The following is a 21,676-nucleotide window of genomic DNA, read 5'->3' on the forward strand; positions in this document are numbered from 1 at the left end:
TAATTCAGGGATCTATCTGCTATGTCAGTGCGAGGAAATAGCTCATATAAAATGGTGGAGCTGAGCTTCCACTACTACTATATACCTTCTCTGCAGTGGCAAAGTAATCGAAGTAGCCAGTGCCCTGTGACTGACCGCTAACATCTAATTAATTGTTCTGATTAATCATTTAAATATCCTGCCTAACATAAGTATGGCTGCTGATAAGTTGTATATAAAAGTCCATGACACATTTCTTTCAGTAAAATTCACCTTTAATTAAATATAAAAGTCTGATTTAATTTAATTTGAATGTAATTGCATAGAATAAAAAAAGGAAAGTCCTACATCCAAATGCTGGTTTGTAAAAGTAGATACTTGTATAGTAGGCCTACCACCCTCTGGAAAAATACAATTCTATTACATTTGTGAGTGTTACCCACATGCTCAGGACATTTTATACCATTAGTCTGGACGACAACAAAATGTTATGAAAGTATAAATTACAGCAAGAGACTAACTGGATTGTACATAGGCCATCTGAATGGCACTACTTCTGAACAAATGAAGAATAACTGAATCAATATAAAGAACATGTTTGCTTATCAAAGAAATCTGTACAATGTTCATATGTATAGTCATATAATCAAACTACATCAAAACAACCAAAAACATCATCATTTTTCCAGAGTTATAATGCAGAATCCAGTGACGTAATGCAATAACAGTGATTTCAGCAGGACCTTTATTATCTCATCAGAGGGACGGCCAAACCGGAGCTCTGTTCAGTGCAGGCCTTCTTCAGGGGTGGGGCGCCAGATGAATCCTCCTCATCCTTTTGCGGAAATAAACAAGAACCGTAGGGGTCCCGTTGTATCATCACAACAATCTTGAACCTGAGCTATTCCACATCATGTAGGGGATTCAGGCTAAACATAGGACACCTTAGCCAAAGGCAGGCTGTTAGCCCATCATTTGAGAATGTTGGGTAATTTCAAATAGCTGCTACGACATTAGAAAGTAGTGTAACAGTAGTATTGTACCAATGTAGTTGGGACAATACGTAAATGTATGTGTTGTTTTTTTTACCTGTGCTGCGACAGGCAACAGCTCTTCTTTGATTAATGTTGGAGGTTCATCGGCAAGTTCACAAGCCAGCGACGAGTCTGAAAATATAAACGTGGAATTATAGGGTGCTGTCATTTTCTTCAGCACAAGAGGCGTGATCAATGGGCCTATGTCAAATTACTCTGTACTAGGGGTGTAACGATTCATGCGATGCATCGATGAATCGATTGTCAGTCCTACCGATTCAACTAAATCGATCTGCTAAAATAAATAAATAGAATGAATCGCTTTGGCTTCACCAATAATCGATATAAATGCTTTAAATCGCATGAATCGATTATGATTAATGTTTTAAGACTTAGTTTACACGTTTATTTTGTGAAATGCAGCTCGGTAATCCGTAACTCTGTCATCAGCTAGTCAGCTAATTTTTTCACCTTTCAGAAGAATACAGAGAGTCTCACTCACATGCATGTTTATTTCACGGATATAGAATTTTGGTTCAAAGTTACTGAATCGAATCGTGGTTTACAGAATCGAATCGTTCGAATCGTCTGAAGCCAAAGATTCACACCCCTACTCTGTACGCAATTGGCTGCTTGCCGTCGCTTCCCTGTCGGAATTGTGTTAAACCAGCCAATAGCGCGCCTGTGGGAAAAGCCCCCCGCAAAAACGTATCGGAAGAAAGAAATGTAGTGCTCTTCTCCAGACCCTTCTGCAGGGCGAACTCGAACCGCTGGCAGAACGGGCGGGGCTACTAGTTATTTAGTGCATGACAACCCCTTGATATGCACGTTATATGCAACGGGTAATGGCCTCACCCTCCGAGGCCTCGTGGCCGAGCATCGGGGGCTGGGAGCTGTCAGCGTGGAAGTCTCCTATGTTGGCGGGGCTCCGGGGCTCGCTGGGCTGGGGGCTGACCGAGTTACTGCTGTTGTCCACCTTGGGCTGGTAGGCGTCAGACAGAGAGCTCTGGTTACTGGTCTCATCTGCAGAGGGGAGGACGGTCATTAATTTCCCTAGGGTTTCCGTAACTCCTTGTGAATCTTAAATGAATTATGGTATACTTCAGCATACACAAGGTAGGTCTAAAATATGACTTCATTGATTGATGGCATGGCAAGAATAATTACTTAGTGAATAAATAACTGGAATAACAATGAGTAATTTCCTTTAGACCACTATGTAGAGCAGCTCACTACCATAGGGAACAGAGAATTAGGAAGTAAAGAGAAATCCCATAAAAAGAACCATTAGGCCTACCTTGGAAATCAAGTAGAGCTGGGTTGGTGTTCTCCGACTCCGGGCCGTCGGTATAGCAGTCCCGGACCGCTCTGCCCAGGACGCTCTTGTCTTTCTGCTTTTAGGGCAAGGAGAGCAGATAATGCAACAAGGTCATCGTCTTAAGAGCTAAGAGTTACTGTTAAAATAAAGGGATTGACTGATGCTACCTCTTTAGTGTCCACAACAGGAACCCATTTAAAGATCTTCAGAGACGTATCGCCAACGGTGACCCACTTTTTCTCCCTGGAACAAAACCAAACTCTGATTGCACTTACCTAGTTTAATCCAAATATTAAAAGAATTTTAATATACATAAAAACATACACACTTTTGTATCCTAACCAGGGGAGCATCTTCAAGATAATGAGTCTCAAAAATACATTGACGGCATTATCATGTTCTTTAAATGCAGTGCTGAAATATATTCCTCAGTTGAAGGCCTCCACCATACACTTAAATTAACACATAGTTATTATGTTATGTTTGGATACACTTAGGGGCATATGTTGGTCTAAAATGCTGAGTTGGCCTGTAAGCCAGCCTGACTGGCTAGATCATTATGAATTCAATCGATTAGATTCAATGGATTTAACAATGGTTAGCTAAAGCAGTTAACATTCAAGGTTCAAATATTTCAATCAAGTAACAAACACGAGTCATATAGTTGTCTATGATTGATGATTCTCATTTATATCAAAAACGAAAGGGTTACTTGCATTTGTTCTATTTCCTTTATTATAACTTAGCTAATCATTCAATGGCTCTCATTAAGATCCCTAACGTATTAGTCAGGACCAGCAGACAAGACGCACGTCTATACTGGTGAAGAAAGAAGGCCTGGATCATTGATAAATACTTTAAAATCTACACAGAGTTTTTCCGCTTCAGCAGTGTTGAGCACACACAGCTTCCGGTAGCACCTTTCCACCCCACCTTCTACACATCCGGACAAAACGCGACTGCGGTCTATGGACCGCTTTACACGGGGCAAAGGCGGATGGCGGGTTCGTTCCCTCAGTTTTCATTGGACTTGAACAAGTTTTGTCTATCGGAATCAAGGCCGTTGCGTTGGCACATGATCAAAGTTGGGAGACGATTGTCTTCCGTTGCTCCTTAGATGTTGAGATATCCATGCAGGATTAACTAAAGTAATGAAGTGCTATAACGTTAACCCTGCTAATATAACAGTTCCCATTGGTTGTGTAACGCGCCCATCACTGTCATTCTGCTACTTTGGCCAGGATATCCTTCTGAAAATGGAGTTGCACCTACCATCTTCGTACTCTTTCAATTGCGGCCATCACCTTTTTGAAATCATCTTTAGCACGGCTTCGGGTCTCCGCTCGTACAGAGCGTCCAGACATGTTGAAGGATAGATTTGTGTACAAGCTTACTCCTACACGCAAACGCGTCTTTGACTTCAGCTGTTCCAACTCCAAATCTCGCGAGAGATTCCTACTCGCATTAAGTACAATGCAACTCAGTTTTCGCTTGCATTTACAAAAAGTCACCAGGTGAGGTCTCATAACGCATGGCAGATAACGTCTGTAGGGTGGCGTTCGCCTTAACATTTTCTCTTTGACTGACATTACGTTTCTTTGGGTCTGGCAGGGATATAAGCCTAAATAGAACTGAAGAAAACTTTCATAAAAACAACTTTATTAAAACTTCACACAAATGGCTTTCGGTCAAATGCAGGCCATTTAGCAAAAGGTGTGGCGTTCAGCCAGAGATTTGTGTTGTTGAGTGAACATGTGAACATGTGGGACAAGAGAGAAACGAGGATCATTTCATTAGTCCGTTGGAGTCGCCAACACGGTGTCTAGAGCACTTTGAGCGTCTTTGATCTGCTGCTGCAGTCTCTGCTTCATGGCCTCGTTCTGAGCTTTCCTCAGCATCTCCTGCATGTCCTTGATGGCGGCCCGGTAGCCCGGCGCGTTGTGGAACACTCGGATGGCCTTGTCCCCGCTGCACACCAGGAAGCGGCCGTTGATGTCAAAGCGCAGCCCCGTGATCCCCCCGCTGTGCACGCCCCGGAGCTCCTCCTCCCGCTGGCCGCTGGTGGCGTCGAACATGGTGACGTCACAGCCGCTGCTGATGGCCACCACGCGGCCGTCGGGCGACAGCGCCGCCAGGCTGCCCTCCGAGGAAACGCAGCTGACGGTCCGCAGCAGGTAGGGGTCCTGCTGCTTCTTGTACTCGACGTCCGTGTTCCACAGCTTCCACGTGCCGTCTCTGGACACGCTCACCATCCTGGGTCAGACACATGGCCCCCTTTTAGTCGTACCGCAAGTGAATCCCACCTCGCCACAGGGCATGATTGACGTTTACAAATAAAAACACAAAAAAAGGATACATAAAGGATAAAAAGCACGACAAAAACACGATGGTAGTAGCGGTAAGAACCGGACCTGTGACTGGGCAGAGTGTGGACGATCAGGTGCATCACAAAGGTGCAAGATTCTACTTATTGTGCAAATGATGCACTTGTACGGCACATGGTATCAAATACAATTAATCTTTATTGCACTTTGCTTTGGGTCATCTCTAGATTGGGCCTGGTGGAGGAAAGGGCTCCTCATAGAGAGGGATGTCAGGATCCAGAAAGATGGATTTCCTTCCTCATGTCTTGTTAAAATGATCTAAAAAGATGAATTTACCAGCCAGCCTCACCCAAGTTGGAGAACATTGTTGCATGGCCACCCGTGGGCTACTAGGCAGTGAAATACGCTGTGAGAAGAGGGAGGGAGTGGGGGATAGGCCTTACCTGGTGGAGTCGTTGTTAAAGGCGAAGCAGTGAACACCTGCCGAGTGGCCCTTCAGGTCGAAGGCGCGCGTCACCTCTCTAAACTCCCCGCTCTTCCCAAAGCACACCTCCCACACCTTCACGTCCGGGGTGAAGCCACAGGACGCAACAAACCTGTTGAAGTCAGTTCAAAGAGACACTTCTCATTGTTTGTTCACTCTTACTGTTCATATCCTGTTTTTTGACATACATTAGGACAACGCAATAAAATTGAATGTGAAATCAAAGTTGCACTTGGGAAGAGCGCTGGCCGTACCTTCCACAAGGGGAGATTGCAGCGTACGAGTTGTTGATCTGGTTAGTGCTGATAGAGGCCAGAATCTCCCCTTTCAAGTCCCATATGTGGATGCTGGTGTCTGAGGAGGCACTCATGATGAACTTCCCTGAGGAAGAAGCACATTGCAAAGCGTCCATTAGGTGACTTTGGTACATAACACTGGTAGAACAGATGTATTCACAGCTGCTTTCTCAGGCCAAGTGAACAGTTGCTACATGATAAAGCCACTAAAAAGGTTTCTTCAGGTTTTTACTTTGTCACAAGATGGCCGTAGCTATATTTCTTACACCAGGATTTATAACATATGTTATTCATGGCCATATGTATAAAAAAAATGTATTAATAAATAAAAGTTGTACTTGCTTATATACACAGACACCAATAAACTTTAAAGTGTAATACCTGTCTCTGCAATGCCGATATTGAGAATGCTGGCCTTGTGTTTCTGTGGAAAGTCCTCAGGAGCGGCTTTGAAAGTGAAGGTGCCATCTTCCTTCTTGATCATCTTGAATATACGGATGGTATCTGCATTGGATAGCCATGTGATGAAGGCCCTACAAGAAAAAAAAAAAAAAAGTGTTCAGTAATCCTATTGTAGTGTCTATTCTGCTGTGAATAACAGGGTGTTTAAAAGGTGTTTGTATAACCCAAGCCGCCCTGCAGTTGGCTGGCATTCCCAGTTAATGAAAGAAAGATTTAACAGATACGTCCAATGGCAAAGATGTCAACCAAAATAAATAAACCATAAATGTAATTGATCTTAAGGTTTGTTTTATATTCTTGCAGCAATTCCATGAGAAATGTTGTGCGATGCAGGGAAAGCATCTGAATCGTGCCTCGTCTATTTCCCCATTGCACAGGGTGGGAACACGGGACAGGTAAAGTATTGTGACTGGTCAGTCTTGTGGTAGCGCCGTTGGTAGGGTACGGAGAGAGGACATCATTTACCAAAATAATCTTCTGCAGTTGGCCTCTAGAGCCTGAGTACGACAAAATGCTCAAGACAGTGAATCGATAGATTGACCAAAACATATTTTATGATGATACCAAGATGGCTCCCATTAACGAGGTGAGAATCCAATCATGGGTTTAGGTTATCTAGGACTTTAAAGCCCTAAACATACACTTATTAATCAGCCCACAGCCCAGTGAGCTCCTCAAACTACAAATACAGAAACAATAACAACCACAACAACCGATGTTTTATGATGAAGAGACCTGAGCTGGAAGGCAGAGCTCTACCGGTCGATCATCGTTCCTCCCCTCACCTATGGTCATGAAGGATGTGTGATGGCCGTAAGGACGAGATCGCGGGCACAAGTGGCCGAGATGGGCTTTCTCAGGGAGGGTGGCTGCTGGTGTCTCCCTTAGGGATAGGGTGAGAAGCTCAGCCATCCGTGAGGAGCTCTGAGAGGAGCCGCTGCTCCTCTGCTTACAAAAAGGAGTCAGCTGAGGTGGTTACTCTGGTAAGGATGCCCACTGGGCGCCTCCTTAGGGAGGTGTTCCAGGCACGTCCAGCAGGGGAGGAGGCCTCGGTGAAGACGCAGGATTAAGGTGGAGAGATTATATCTCAACACTGGCCTGGGAACGCCTCGGGATCCCCCCGTAAGAGCTGGTCATTGTGGCCCAGGAAAGGGAAGTCTCTGGGGTCCCCTGCTAGAGCTGCTGCCCCTGCGACCCGACCCCGGATAAGCGGTTGAAGATGAAATGAGATGATGACCAGGTGATTTGTTGGTGTAAAGGCTACCTTGAGTCGGGACTGAAGCTGACCAAGGTGGCGGTGTCCAGGTCCACGTTGGCCCGGAGACACTTGTGTTCCCGGTCCATGAAGTCCTTCACGCTCCATATCCGGACGGTGCGGTCTTCAGCACAGGAGGCAAGGTACTTCCCATTGCTGCTGAAGTCAATGGACGTGACGTTTCCACTGTGGCTCTAGTGTACCACCAGAACACAATACAAACTGTAAGATACGGCTTTCTTTCAATGCATGAAAAAATTGCTGTTCGCTGAAGTACACTACCATTCAAAAGTTTGGGGTCACCTGGAAATTTCCTTGTTTTTTTAAAGAAAAGCACTGTTTTTTTCAATGAAGAAAACATTAAATTAATCTGAAATGCAGTCTAGACATTGTTAATGTCGTAAATGACTATTCTGGCTGGAAACAGACGATTTTTTATTGAATATCTACATAGGCGTACACTTTCAGCAACTATCCCTCCTGTGTTTTAATGGTACATTGTTTAGCTAATCGTGATAAAAGGCTAATTGATGATTAGAAATCCCTTGTTCGATTATGTTAGCACAGCTGGAAAATGTTGAATAAATATGTGAGTTTCATGGAAAACATGAAATCGTCTGGGTGATCCCAACCTTTGAACGGTAGGGTAAACTCCCTAAAAAACTATTGCAGGTCGTCTTTGTGATCGGTAACCGTAAGTATATGTGCGGTGTGATGCATTTATCAACGACTTGGAATGCATAATGAGTGTTTCTAACACAGACTCTGGGCTAAAGTGTGGTGTTCACACAGGTTTACCTTAAGGGTGGAGGCCACCAGCGGGTGGCTGAAGCTGTGCTGGGCTTTGTCCTTCCGGGTGCGCTGCTTGTCCAGCTTGGGTTTCTTGGTGGTCAGGGGCTTGTGATTCTCTTGGGCTGTAAACAGAGGAACCTCTTGTTACTACAGGGCTAGCAACTAGCAGCTCATCTTCTGTTGTTTTGTTGCTGCTGGGATCCACATAGAAGGACTCTGACATCTTATTTTGTAATGTAAAGGCATTCTGTCAGTATACGATGAGCAATTCTACAGCAGGTATCTGTGTAGACTACTTCTATGTAGAACTCGCAGTATTTGGGTATTGCATTCGGTGTGTATTCACCGAGTAGACCCTACACAATTGAAACTACATACATACTGTATATCAATAGAGCTATGCAAAACATATATATTTATCTTAATGTTTCGCATCAGGTGATTAAGTTTAGGGTTTCAATCCTAGACTAAAAGGGTTTGAGTAACGTTGCTAATACCGAAAAATAAGTTAATGTATTGGAGGTGGTTAGGTTTAGGGTTTGTGTTAGGGTTAGTGGTTGGTTAAATTCGCTCTGGTCCCGGAGGCAGCGTAAGAAACCAGGGTCCTATAGACCAGGGTCGTAACAAAACAGGGTCCTATAGACCAGGGTCCTATAGACCAAGGTCCTAACAAACCAGGGTCCTATAAAACAGGGTCATCAGGGTCCTAGAGAGACCAGGATCCTAGAGACCAGGGTCCTGGAACACGGTCCAAGAGACCGTGCTCCAGGAATACAGGGTCCTAGAGACGAGGCACCTATAAACCAGGGTCCTAGATATGCGGCGAGTGAGGTCCTGACCTGAAGCCGCCGCCTCCTCTACTGCAGAAGCACACTATGAACTACATGGGGATTAGTGTGTTGAAGAACTGCATTGGTTCTGGAAGTGTTGGAAGTGTTGCCTTGGTTGATAAATCAGGTGGTCGAAGGACTGTTACCACATATATCGGGGTAAGCACCGACCATAAAAGATAGTTAGGGTGACGTGTAGCCTTAGCAGACTCACATGGTGACTACCAAGACAGCTAGTGACTGTGAGCATGAATGACATCTGGAATATACATGCTAGAAATATTCTAACCATTTTATAGATAAATTCTTTATTTGTGCGACTTGCAAAGCTGGATTTCCTTGTAAAGATCCCTGTTTCTTAAACACCAGCCCATGGGGAGGCCTTTTCATTATTAATAGTCAGAGGAATAGCTAGCCCCTTGGAGCTAGCTGACAGAGTTCTTACCCACTGATTCTGCTGTCTGCTCTGGTTCGTCTGTTTCCACGTTCTGTTTTCTGACTGCAACCGCGACAAGAAGAATTAAGGCACCTAGTAACAATGTTAAAGCAACGAGAGCTGCTAACTCCATCTTCGTAGTTTCTGCCACGTAGTTGCAAGAGGTTACAAGAAGTAGTTGCAATCAATGAAGTGGACAGTGGTCACAGTGCGCATGCGCCAACAAACCAACTCAGAGACGGGAAGAATATGGTTTACATGTTGAGTTCAGGTTACGAGTAGAGTTGGGTGCCACTCAAACATTTCATAAGAAATATAAAATGCACACTAGTCAACTATTTTTTCACGAGTAGGTCTGATAGATCTTTAAAAACGTATAGACATTTAAATACTTATTTATCCTGTTCTGAAGGCACACATTACTCATCTAAGCTGAAGTTTGCAGTTATTTGTATTTTATTCATTGCAATACTTAACTACCTTTCAGATTTACTTGTTAGAGAAAAGGAGAGGCTGCCATCATAGGATTGTTCCCATGGGAGGCTGTTTAACTGTATGCCACCGTTATAGGGCAGGAGATGGAGGGGTCCTTGGAGAGCATCAAAACAGACCAGGTTTCCTTTGATGAGGCTCAGGTCTTTCAATATTGATGTGAATCTTGGAAACTCACGCTCAGCCAGCTGGTAACCTACTGTCAGTTCAGACTAAAGGCAGAAGCAGCAGCTGGAAGGTGGAGGTCAGAAACCCTCAGCCATTATTTATCTTCCCCAGTTGCTAGACAAAGTGTTGGGCGTGGTGTATTCATTCACAACTTCTACACATGTCTCTGGAGGCACATTCAACACTCATCCCAGAATAGGTGTGGATGTGGTTCTACTCTGTATGTATGTTGTAAGAGGCCTCAGAAGTGAAGGACAAAACGGCCAAGAATGTTTAACATTTTAGATGTTGTAGGTGTCCAGAAAGAAAAATTGTTGTAACTAGTAAACATTTACACACAAATCATAAATTCAAGTTACCATTGATCTTCATCCCCACATGTGGACTGAGCGGAAACGGGAATTATTGACAGATCTTAACTTTCATACAAAGTCAGTACATCTGAAGTGTAAAAAATGTCTTGGAAGTTCTTACCCCAACCAGACATATCGCTTTAATTTACCTAAGAGTCAGATCAATTCACTCATCTTTTCAGTTAAACAAGAGGTTTATCTAGTATCTGCTTATGACTTAAGCTCTGAACCTTGGGCTATGAACCTCAACTACGGGTAATATTAGATTGTGTACAGAATTAACGAACATCTGGTTGCTAGAAGTGTTAGCATTCTGCTGGGACTTATGGTAGAATGACCCCCATTAAAAATGTGATGTTTTATGCATAATTCCAATTGGATAACTTAATGTAAAATGAGACCAACTAGTCATAGCTCAACGTTGAACGAGAGATGTTTGCTTTTTACATATTTGTCACATGATATACAAGTCTTTAATGTGAAGAACATGCATCGGACCATAAAGAGGTGTAGGGTGCAGGACAGGAAGAACCACACACAATAAACAGCATCAAACTTAAGACAAACTATTAAAAACAGCTACCTTTCCTTCAAAAATAATTGCAAAACACTTTGAAGGTTGATTTTGTCAGGTTTTATAAAAATTACAAAATACGGCAGCTCTCATCTCACTGGCGATCTGCGCATGGTAAGGAGTGGATATTAAGAGGTAGTCTGCTTCATGTTTATACAAGGAGTTATTAGTCTGCCTCAAGGTTCCATTTTCAGCTTGGGCGTTGATTGACTTTGGTTTCTAAATGGACCTTCAAATAAAGCACCCATTTATTCAATGTGTCGATGCTAATGTATGCTTCCATGTAGACTATGGAAAAATACAGTGATTACAAGGAATGCTTCTAACAACAAAAAATATACACCGTTGTACACATGTTGCAATGCAGTGATACCAAATAACCAAATGTGCTTGGACCTGCTAGCCTGTTCTGCTAGCCCGTCGAATAGAAAAATAATCGCTTCAGCCAGTACACAGATCCAATGTCTGAACTTCTTGCAGAGAGAACAAAATATTAGAAAAAGTAAAACGGAACCCCCTTAATAAAAATCAAGCAGTTTTCAAAGTCATTTCTGTTCAAGTATAATACAATGTGGGATGCATCCATCGTTTTTGTCCTGTTACCCTATGTGTCATCAGTCCGAAGTTCACAGCATCTGCTGGCATTCGTTCTGCACCCTCTCTACAAAACAGTATGCCAGCCCTGCCCTGCTAAAAAAGAAACACACGAAAAAAAGAAGCGTGGAAGGACATAATCTATCGAGTTCGGCCTGGGGTAGATAGGGGTAATGGTGACCTAGCTGGGTAACATCCATCGGGGAAGTGTGGAGTCCTACTTCTTCCGTGTGTGCTGCCTCCGGGCCTGCAGCCTTTGGCGAGCGCCAGATGGTTTAGAGCCGGCTCCAATTGAGAAGGAAGGGGTTGCAGGCGACCCTGATTGGAGAAAACAAGTTGAGCACCAAAGCACAAAGACAACAGCAGAGCTTTGGAATGCATATCATGCTCAGGCGCAGACCCAGAGTAAAATGCAAGTTGGTATAGCTTCTCACATTCGACTATAAAAGGTCAGCCCAGCATGAACTAGTTTCTAGAAGCCAGCAGAGTTCTGTGATTCAGTGTGTAGTGTATTATACACATATTTACTATTTATTTATATTTACTACTTACCAAAGTGACTGGGGGGGGCAGGATTAAAGCTTTGAATGGGAGTAGCAGGGCTACCAAAGGGAGTCGGACCCGCTGCAGCACTTTGGCCAAAGATAGGTGTACCTAAAGACAAAGACAGATGAGCTTTAAGCACACGCAACCAAATATAATCCCAATTCATGATAAAAGGTGTTCCTGCAGCTATTATCTAGGGATGGGCATTCGATTAAATTGTCTTAGTCGATCTGGAGAATTAACGATAAATTTTCGATTAATCATAATATTTGTATATTCAAATTAACTATTTATATGCTATATTCATAATGCAATGAAAATTGATCGTTAGTTCTCCCGCGTTTATATGGACACTTCTGGTTCGATTAGAAGTGGAAGAACATCTCAGTCGGAGTAGAAAATGATCATATACGCCCATATACGCCGAATACAATTCTGATCGGTATACAATTCCATGCGGAATAGAAGAGGTGGTGTAATTTGCTATAATCGACATGTGACATGTGAGGGTTAGGGTTAGGGTTAATGCTAAAATATTTTTTAGCATTACATTTATCTATGAAAAATTTACGTCATCTACGAAATTCTTAAATAATAAATTAGTCGAACGTTGATTTATCATGCCCATCCCAACTATTATCATTACAGTACTTTTTCAAATTGGCGTCTTTCTCGAAGCATTAACTAGAGAGCCGTTTACGATGTCAATTGATCGGCTATTTATTAGCAAACTAAATCAATAAATTGTATTACCAAAAGCAGGCTTGTCAGTTGCAGCCGCCCCAAAGTTGAAGCCTGCCATCTGTGGCGCCGCGTTACTGGGGGCCGGCGCTCCGAACGGCGTGCTGGGCATGGCGGCGCCGAAGTTGAACCCGCCTGACGCGGGCTGAGCGGGCAGTGTGGCGGTCTGCTGGGGGGCGCCTCGGCCAAATGTGAAGGCGGCCGTGGAGGCGCTCGGAGTCTGAGTGGTGATGCCGAAGGTGGGCGCCGCTGTCGCCGCCGCAGCCGCCGTTGCCGCAGGTGCGGCCGTGCCGCCAAAGGGGAAACCGGTGGAGCTGGCGCCAAAGGCGGGCTTAGCAGGCGTCCCAAAAGTACAGGCGGTGGTGCTGGCGGCACCAGCCCCGAAAGAGAAGGGCGCCGGCGTAGCAGCAGGCGCCGCGTTGGGCGCCGCCACGGCCGCGGCGGTCCCAAAACCAAACGGTTTGGGGGCGGCTGTGGTCAGACCGGGGAATGCGGCCGGGGCCGGGGCGGCGTTGAACGCAGACTTGGCGAAGGTGAAGGTGGACTGGGTGGTGGGGGCGCTGAGGGCGGCGGTGGTGCCGGCGGCGGTGGTGGTGCCGACGGCGGCGGCAGACGGGTTGGCTAAAGCAAAGCCACCGAAGGAGGCGGTGGGTTGGCTGGGAGCGGGGGCAGCCTGGCCGAAGCCAAACATGTTCTGGGGGGCGGCCTTAGTGGTGACGGCCTGAGTACTGATGGGCCCGGCAGCTACAGAGCCAAATGTGAAGCCGCCGTTAGTTTTGGCGGCGGTGGGCAGAGCCGATGCGGCTACAGTGGTGGCCGGAGCAGCAGCAGCAGCAGCAGCTCCGAATTGAAAGCCTGTGTTGGAGACCAGCGTGGAGGTGGCGGTGGTGCTCGTTGTGGAGGAGGACGCCCCCCAGGCTCCAAACATAGGTGTGACGGCTGGCTGGGCTGCAGTGGAGGGCGGGGCGCTGGTGGCCACTGTGGATGCTGTGCCCGGCAAGCCGGGGAACATCGATGATGCGGTGACGTTCAAGCCTCCAAAACTAGCGGTCGGGTTGGCGACGGGAGCGGAGGTGGTGGCCATGGTGACGGAGGGACTCACACAAAAGGCAGCGCTGGGCGCGTTGCTCCCGAAGAGGGGTTTGAAGGTGGGCACAGTGGGTTTGGTTTCCTGGGCTGATGGCGGGGCGGTGGAAGGCTGGGGTGTGGCCATGAAGATGGGCTTGAAGCCGGACGCCAGGAGAGGGTTACTGCTGCCAACGGACCCTGTGCTGGAGGCCGTGGGGAGCGTGTAGGCTGGGGGGGCCGACGTTGGAGTGGCGGTGGATGTTGACAGTGGGCTGGCTATTCCAAACAGGCTAGCCCCTGACGTAATGGCTGGGCTGGCTACAGGCTTACTGGCCTGATTCAGCACCTGAGTGAAGGCCGAGGGGGCACTGCTGCTGGCGGGCTGTCCCAGGATCGTGGAGCTGGGCAGGGGGAGCTGGGAGGGGGTCAAGGAGGAGGGAGGCCCCTGGGTATAAGCCCCTCCGGACGATGACACTAAAAATTAGCACAGACAAAATGGACAAATTAGACATTACACCCAAGAAAATATAGATAAATTGTATCTAAAATATGCTGTAAACTAGGACATTGTGCCAAACAATGAGAGGTGCCCGACGACTACAGCTCAGTGGTGTGCGGCTTGTTGTACCTGTGACGCCGGCTGCGGCAGGAGGTGCAACAGAGGGGGTGATGCTCTTGGTCTTCAGAGCCTCTAGCAGGGGGTTGGAGGCCGGGGCAGACGCTCGTGTTCCCTGGGTGGGCGTGGGGTCCAGGTTGATGACGGGGGCCGGCGGCCCCATGCTGACGGGGGTAGTGGTAGCTGTAGACAGCGGCGAGGCCAGCAGGCTGCTCAGTGTGGTGGTGGAGCTGAAGGCGGCGGTCTGAGTGGAGGGCAGCGAGGCTGGGGTGACGGCTGGTGCTTCTGGTGCTGCAGAAAGACAGAACACTGAGTCAACCGGGGCGACAGTGGGAATGCACCTGGCCTTTACCCGTCTGGGTCAGTAAGGAGGCGGGGGGGGGGGGGGGGGGGCTTGGTGCAGTGTTGGACCCCTCACCTGGTTCCTCCAGGGACTTCTGAATCTTGCTCAGAGCATCTTTCTTCTCCAGATCCAGGTCTTTTCCCGTGACCGTGTAGCCCAGTTCTGGAGGTGGCGGCTGAGGGAGAACAGGACGGTCAACAATAGCTCTAAGACTCTAAAGGGACTATAGTACACATGTTACATAAATTGCAGGTATGAAATGTTTCCATTACATACATAATGTATGACATATCTGCACCATCGAAGTTAAAGAACCAAGTGATAATTATTAGGAAGGGCCTCTAACCAGATAGATCTGGTCCTCCCGATGGCTTGACACCAGTTGGATCTTCCGTTTGCGCTTCCCACCACTGCTGGTGGATTCAGACGACATGCGGACCCCCACCACAGCTACAGGGGTTTGTTTAGCTACAGAAACAAACAGTCCTCAGTTATTTTATAACGATGTACATGCAAAGGGGACATTCAGTCATACTGCATACATTTCACAATCGGGTTGTTGCCTTAATTCTTTCTTTGAACATTGAAAAGTACACTTTAAAATGGTTGAGTTAAACATCTGATTTACATAAAGAAATGCCTAAAAGGTTGCCGAAGATGTGTAGCATTAGGGGATATTAAGTTTTGACAAGGTTAACAATGCGGTCATAATAAAAACGTAATAATGCTGGACCAGCGGGTTGGAAGGACTTACAGGCAGTGGCTGCATTACGGGTCGCCGTTCTGTCGGGTGTGACCATGGACACGGAGCTGGTACACTCGACCACCTCTTCCCTAAAAGAGAACAGGGGTAAGAACACGGCCTCTCTAGTCATCCAGATCACTCATTCACACAAAGAGCAGCATACCTGGGCTTCTTGGTGGCTCTTTCAGGAGTTTGTGGGCGAGAAGAACCAGGACTAGATAGAGGGGAGCCTTCTTCCAAAGTCCTCTTCCACTACACAAAAAAACAGACCAAGAAGTTTCCTAAGATTAATTTTTTGCATGGTCAGTGCTACCAACTAACGAAATAAATGATATTAATGTTTTTAATATTTATGTTTTAACATTAAAACCTGTATGGATTGCACCAGCCCTACAGGGTCATTTGTAGGGTTAGTTGTTAGTTGCAAATCTCCCAGCTTTCTTGCGGCATTCGCAGAGGCACGTCCCCTTTTGGTCGTAGTAGCTATCCTGTTTCTCATTGGCTAGTCATTGTTATTGTTGGCTACATTAGCCTCTTTAGCAAACCAGCTCGAAACGAACAACACACCTTTACTTTGTGTTGCACGAACAGCAAGACCGATCAATGCATAAATTGGTGACCGGAATAAAGTAGCAATGTAATCAAGTGTGTAAGAGCATTTAAAAGCTACATTAAAATGACCAACGTGAAACAAATACAAAGAAAATAAATCTCTAAAAGTCGCAACCATTTCGTTGATGTGTAGTACAGTCGGCCTCACAGAACTCGCTCTACTTTCAGAATAGCGAGCGGGACCGACCAGTTTAACTGCATACCTCAGTTAAATGCCGCAAGAAAGCTGGGAGATTTGCAACTTACAACTTGCACGTACCGGCGTACCATACAAACGGATTACAGCATTATTCTAAGTCAACACTTACATTGAGGAAAATGCAACTGCTCGACTCACATCAAATGTCACATTTACAACTTTACCTTCGACACATTAACTTAAGTGCAAAAACTTCATGGCCTTAGTAATTAATCTCTGAATAAGAGAAAAGATTGCGATGCTAACAGAATCGATTTCCCCCCCCCCCCCACCAATACTGTAAATGTAACGCTCATTGAAACACAGGCTAAACCAACTCTAGGTAGGTGTACATTGGTGGAACCATCTCATCCTTTCTCTTGAGCAAAACATTAAAAGCGCGAGTACTCGGATTTAGATTAATTAGATTTGAGTGTTGGGGTATTTCTTGCCTCCTTAATACTTAACATTTGTGAACTCGGGATTGGTTATATTTATGAATTTGGCCAGCAGTCTTCTCTGCGGGAAGAACCAACCACCATCCTTCCTCCCGTGTATGATCATGTTTAACTTTTGAGTGTGCACAGAGAGGAGGTGCCACTCAGACGGGACTTGGTCCATGTGTTTGTGAGGAGGGAGTGACTGAAGCCGGGCCATGGAGAGACTGAGGCCGGGCCATGGAGTGATGGAGCAAATGAGCAAGCAGCGCTACATTGTGATTCGATTTTACCCATTTTAACAAGTACAACATTTATACAAAAACAATATGTGGCGGTCAATGCAACACTGGCAAACACTGCAGAACTTGGCCGTGTTTGAGATCCATTAGTAGGATGGTCCGTACCTTGGGCAGTCCCCGCGAGGAGCTGTAGGAGCTGTTGATGGGGTTGCGTGTGGACCCGGGGGTGCCGCTGGGGGCTGGGGCCGCGCTCCCGGAGCTGATGGAGGACGTGCGAGACCTCTTCACAGCAGCGTCCTCCGCAGAGTTTGTGCCACGTTTCAGGGTGCCTGGCCTGGGGAATGGAGGATGGATACTTAAGGGAAGTTTGCCAATTGAACAATTCAATTGCAATTGGAGCAGGAATCGATAATGCTGGCAAATGCATTGTGCCAATTTTCCTGCATTATGTGTAAAATTTGCTGCAAAGTTCTGGCTCCACCTTATGTGTGAAGAATGCAGCAGCATGAATAGCACAAGCATCCACAACGTAGAAAGCGCTGATGTATGACACCTGTCAAACTGTGCGAGCCAATCACAAAGTTCTCAAGGAGGTGAAAGTTTTTCTCATTGTAAAGGCCAGTCTTATTAAACATCCCTGATAAACCCATACAGGATGGACATCTAATAATAATAAATGAAATTTATATAGCGCTTAATATGGTACTCTAATGCCGCTTTTCCACTGCATGGTACCAGCTCGACACGACTCGACTCAGCTCGCATTTTTTGCGTTTCCACCGCGAAAACATGGTATCTGGTACCTGAAGTGGCTGCTTTTTCTAGTACCGCCTCGCTCTAGGTTCCAAGCGGCTGAGCCGATGCTAAAAGGTGACGTCGGCAGACGGCCGGCCACTGATTGGCCAGAGAGTGTGACGAAGTCACGAGAGCGACATGGCAACCATGCTGGTAACAGCCATAGCAGCGCCGCAGCCAACATATTCCACTTCTTCAACATGCCAGCTAATAATATGAACACGAATACCATCGCATCGATGTTCTCCATTGTTGTTATGTGGGTTCTGTCCATGTGTGGGTTACGTAGGTGTTTGCGTCGCGTACAAAAATACGTCACGGCCCTTTCACGCAGCCGACCCCGCCCACGTCCCGGAGGTACTATTTGCGGTGGAAAAGGACCCGCGCTGCTACCGTGTCGAGTCGTGTCGAGTCGTGTCGTGTCGAGTCGAGCTACATGTGCGGTGGAAAAGCGGCATAAGACGCTTATAAACCACTGAACAACGTCAAGCAGATCGGGTAGTGATGCAGATGCAGACCGTTCAGCCTTTTTAGCTAACAGAGAAACCGCAACATTTACAGCGAAACGTAATCCGATTATGTACTGCCGCTTACTTTGGTACCAGCTGTGATGTCGTTCCATTGGGTAGAAGGGGCTCGAATGCAGAATGTGTACTTCCCTCGCTGTCGTTGCGCCTTAGAAAAAAAAAAAAAAAAAAATACAAATATAAAGGGTACTAAACTGAAATGTATAATGGGCAAATCATTGAAAGCAAAATATAGAATAACATTAACCTGAAAAACCGAAATGTAAATACCTTCTTTTGCTGTGTTGGTCTGCCGTGAAGCTCCCGTCACCGTCCTCCACTACCTCTCTCTTGCGACTCTCCTTGAGCACCTTCATCACCCCCTCGGTGCAGCAGGGCTCAGGGGGACAGCCAAAGCCCGGGGAAGCTGGATTGTCTAACCTACAGAACACACAGGATTCAAGAGAACACTGGTAAACTGTGCCACAAACAACGATAACTACTGCTTGAATTGGTAAACTCAGCCATGTTACTACTTCAGCAATGATATGGTAATTAGGTTAACTTAAATCATTGTAGCCTATCAGTGCAAGGGGATAATTTAATTACACTAATGGAGCTTATTTTAGGGCATTCCATATTAACAACATGTAAAAAAAAAATCTAGAAGGTTGAAAATGTCCCGTACATCTAGAATGACTCATAGCCACAAGGAAAACTCAGAACCAACTAGTGTGGAAACTGGCAAGATCTATTCACTGGGATACGACGCTACCAGCCAATGACTATAGGGTTGAAAGCATGCGAGGGGAAGCAGATGCAAGTTGGGCTCAGACCTATCATTTTAATCACACACACACACACACACACACACACACACACACACACACACACACACACACACACACACACACACACACACACACACACACACACACACACACACACACACACACACACACACACACACACACACACACACACACGAAAGTTGTGAATTACGTTGGCGGTCTGCGGTTGCTTGGGTCCGGACGAGCGATCTTGATCGTGACTGGGCTGTGGAGCATGGTGGAGTTGCGAGGGCTGAGGATGTTCTTCCTCCTGAAGCTGTCCCAGTGGGCTGGGGGCAGCACACCCAACGACGCGGTGCCAGTCTGCAGAAGGGGGTAGTGCCGCTGAGGGGTGATGACAAATCTGCCTGTTGATCCAACGGCGTCCCTTTGGATTAAGAGATCAAAGGTTATGAGATGTCCTCCGATTCCCTCTCTCACACACACTGATGTTGCTGGTTCTAAGGGGCACATGACTTTCCATTTCTAATTTACGGTTGCCATAGACAGCAACATAATACAAGTATAATACAGTCTTTGACATGTCAATCAAAAAACTTTGAGCGAGTGTGCAAGGCGCCATAATCTTTTTATTTAACAGAGATATATGGGCTACTAGACTGAAGACTTTCGGCGCGGACAAAGGATGCATTCAATGCAACCTTAGGCATGCATTGTATTTAGATTACTTATCCTCTCCATTAACCCATTGGTGGATATTTGTTGAACAAATCAGAACATCTTATTTCCTATTCCACTTTGATCCATCCTTAACTAATTTTAAATATCGTTGCAATCACATGAAGTCATCTTTCGGCAAAATGTACCGTTCATGTGTTTGGTCAGAACATTAATCCAATGACGCATTATAACCCAGACCGAAGGGACTAGGCTCAAATAAACCAAATTAACGTAGCTGCTCCCATCCCTGCTCTTCAGCCCGGTCCACACCGACCTATCAGGTGAAGGACAGCCTTCAGCCTGGTGCCCACCGACCTACCAGGTGAAGGACAGCCTTCAGCCCGGTGTCCACTGACCTACCGGGTGAGGGACAGTCTTCAGCCCTGTCCCCAGCGACCTACCGGGTAATCGCAGCCTTCTGTTCTGCGTGTAACCTACCGGGAGAAGGACAGCCTCCTGTTCGGCGTGTGGACCGCATGGTTCGGTCGAGAAAGCCTCTCCCGGAGCAGCTCCCTTGGATGGGGGTTAGCTGCGTAACTTGAACCGGCTCTCGGCCTCTCGTCATGGCCCTCTTTCGCGATGTAACTTCCCATGAGTATATCTCGGGGACTGAATAAAAAGGTTTCGCTTGTTAACGCGTCTCTGCGATAGAGATTCGTCTCGGTTTGCCTCTGGCTGGTGTACACGTCTGAATACTTTACGTCAACCTGATTGTGGCGACTTCTAAACCGCCCCGGTGTGGACAGCAACCCGCCGCCACCTGTCTTCCCGGCGAACCAGCGCCGCAGCACGGGCGGGACACGCAGGACACGCCGTGGATTTAGGCCCAATTTAGTATAAATCGAGTTTCCTTTGTGGGGGTAAAAAACAAAACAACAAAACCCGATGATTAAAGTGAAATAAAGAAAGGCTGGGATAAAATAGAGCCCCAAAACAGCTCCAACTAGACTAAAGAACCCTATTGAGATGAGTGATAATAACTGCTTCTCTCTTTGAGACATGGCGGCAACGCGCCGCCGGAGTACTTCATATCCAATAATGCGTCACATGATCAGTTTCTTCTTCTTCTACTTCTTTTTGTTTATCGGCGGGTTGTATCCATAGCTTTATTGGCGCATACCGCCACTAAATGTACAGGAGTATGTAACAATAGCGTCCATGTATTTTCTATGGTCTAGAAAAAAATGAGATAAATAAATATATAAATAAGTGGGGGGTTAGGCTATATAAATACTAAATTATTTTAAATAATCCTGTCTATATTCGATCATTGCCTTCTGTGTAAGTGATACACCTTATCCTGCGGTTCCCAGTATGCCACCCAGGCTTTCATTCTCGTGAACACTGTTTCCTTCATTCTATTTTTCCCTTTAACACCATGTGCACAAATCTTTTTGTATATAATAATAATTTCTTCCGGTGGTTTCTCTGTTCCATCTTTCCTGCCACTTTTTAATTACTTAATTTTTAATTACAATTTTTTTAATTGCTTTAACTTCTGCTTTTCCATACGGCATATCTATTATATTGTTTATTTTTGTTGCTATTTGGGCCGTTTTGTTTGCTCCCTCATTTCCTTCGATTGCTACATTGGCAGGAACCCAGCAAAATATAACAGAAATTCCTGTTCTTTGTAGAACAGGAATTTTTAAAAGGAGGTCCTGTCTGCTTGAGTTCGAACTCTTAATACTTTGGAGGGCTGCTAATGAGTCTACACACAGAACTGCTCTATCTTGTCTCACTTCCTCCACCCACTGTACCCCAAAAACGATTGCCATCATCTCTGCTGACCTGACATTTGATTTGGTAACCTTTTCCCAATATTGACTGCATTGATGGGATGTATACACCTAGTCCTACTTTTGAATTTTCATCTTTGGAGCCACCTGTGTAGATATCTAAACACCCAAAGTGATTGTTTTTAATATACTTAGCCTACTTGCCT

General features: G+C 45.9%; 3 protein-coding genes across 4 annotated transcripts; all 3 read right to left on the minus strand.

Moving 5' to 3' along the window:
- Positions 1 to 236: 236 nt before the first annotated feature.
- Positions 237 to 3,784, minus strand: bcl7ba (BAF chromatin remodeling complex subunit BCL7B a). Of its 2 annotated transcripts, none has more exons than XM_030360923.1 (6): positions 3,604 to 3,784; positions 2,499 to 2,574; positions 2,311 to 2,404; positions 1,869 to 2,036; positions 1,069 to 1,145; positions 237 to 814 (listed from the first exon to the last, which is right to left on the minus strand). In XM_030360923.1, the coding sequence occupies exons 1-6, from the start codon at positions 3,693 to 3,695 to the stop codon at positions 728 to 730; spliced, it is 594 nt and encodes a 197-aa protein (XP_030216783.1). In that variant the 5' UTR covers positions 3,696 to 3,784; the 3' UTR covers positions 237 to 727. The 2 variants fall into 2 exon arrangements, with proteins under 2 accessions (XP_030216783.1, XP_030216782.1); XM_030360922.1 differs by having other exon boundaries at positions 2,311 to 2,407.
- Positions 3,785 to 3,970: 186 nt separating this feature from the next.
- tbl2 (transducin beta like 2) lies at positions 3,971 to 9,437 on the minus strand. Its single transcript, XM_030360921.1, has 7 exons — positions 9,220 to 9,437; positions 7,951 to 8,066; positions 7,162 to 7,346; positions 5,817 to 5,968; positions 5,394 to 5,520; positions 5,099 to 5,251; positions 3,971 to 4,584 (listed from the first exon to the last, which is right to left on the minus strand). The coding sequence occupies exons 1-7, from the start codon at positions 9,341 to 9,343 to the stop codon at positions 4,125 to 4,127; spliced, it is 1,317 nt and encodes a 438-aa protein (XP_030216781.1). The 5' UTR covers positions 9,344 to 9,437; the 3' UTR covers positions 3,971 to 4,124.
- A 1,201-nt stretch (positions 9,438 to 10,638) lies between these two features.
- On the minus strand, positions 10,639 to 20,774 carry pom121 (POM121 transmembrane nucleoporin). Its single transcript, XM_030361620.1, has 13 exons — positions 20,170 to 20,774; positions 19,223 to 19,438; positions 18,512 to 18,661; positions 18,309 to 18,389; positions 17,085 to 17,253; positions 15,614 to 15,702; positions 15,460 to 15,539; positions 15,052 to 15,173; positions 14,781 to 14,880; positions 14,375 to 14,653; positions 12,691 to 14,220; positions 11,944 to 12,045; positions 10,639 to 11,709 (listed from the first exon to the last, which is right to left on the minus strand). Exons 1-13 carry the CDS (start codon positions 20,730 to 20,732, stop codon positions 11,609 to 11,611), a joined length of 3,582 nt encoding a protein of 1,193 aa, XP_030217480.1. The 5' UTR covers positions 20,733 to 20,774; the 3' UTR covers positions 10,639 to 11,608.
- Between the last annotated feature and the right edge of the window lie 902 nt (positions 20,775 to 21,676).

This window comes from Gadus morhua, chromosome 7, assembly GCF_902167405.1.
Source record: "Gadus morhua chromosome 7, gadMor3.0, whole genome shotgun sequence".
NCBI classification, from domain to species: domain Eukaryota; kingdom Metazoa; phylum Chordata; class Actinopteri; order Gadiformes; family Gadidae; genus Gadus; species Gadus morhua.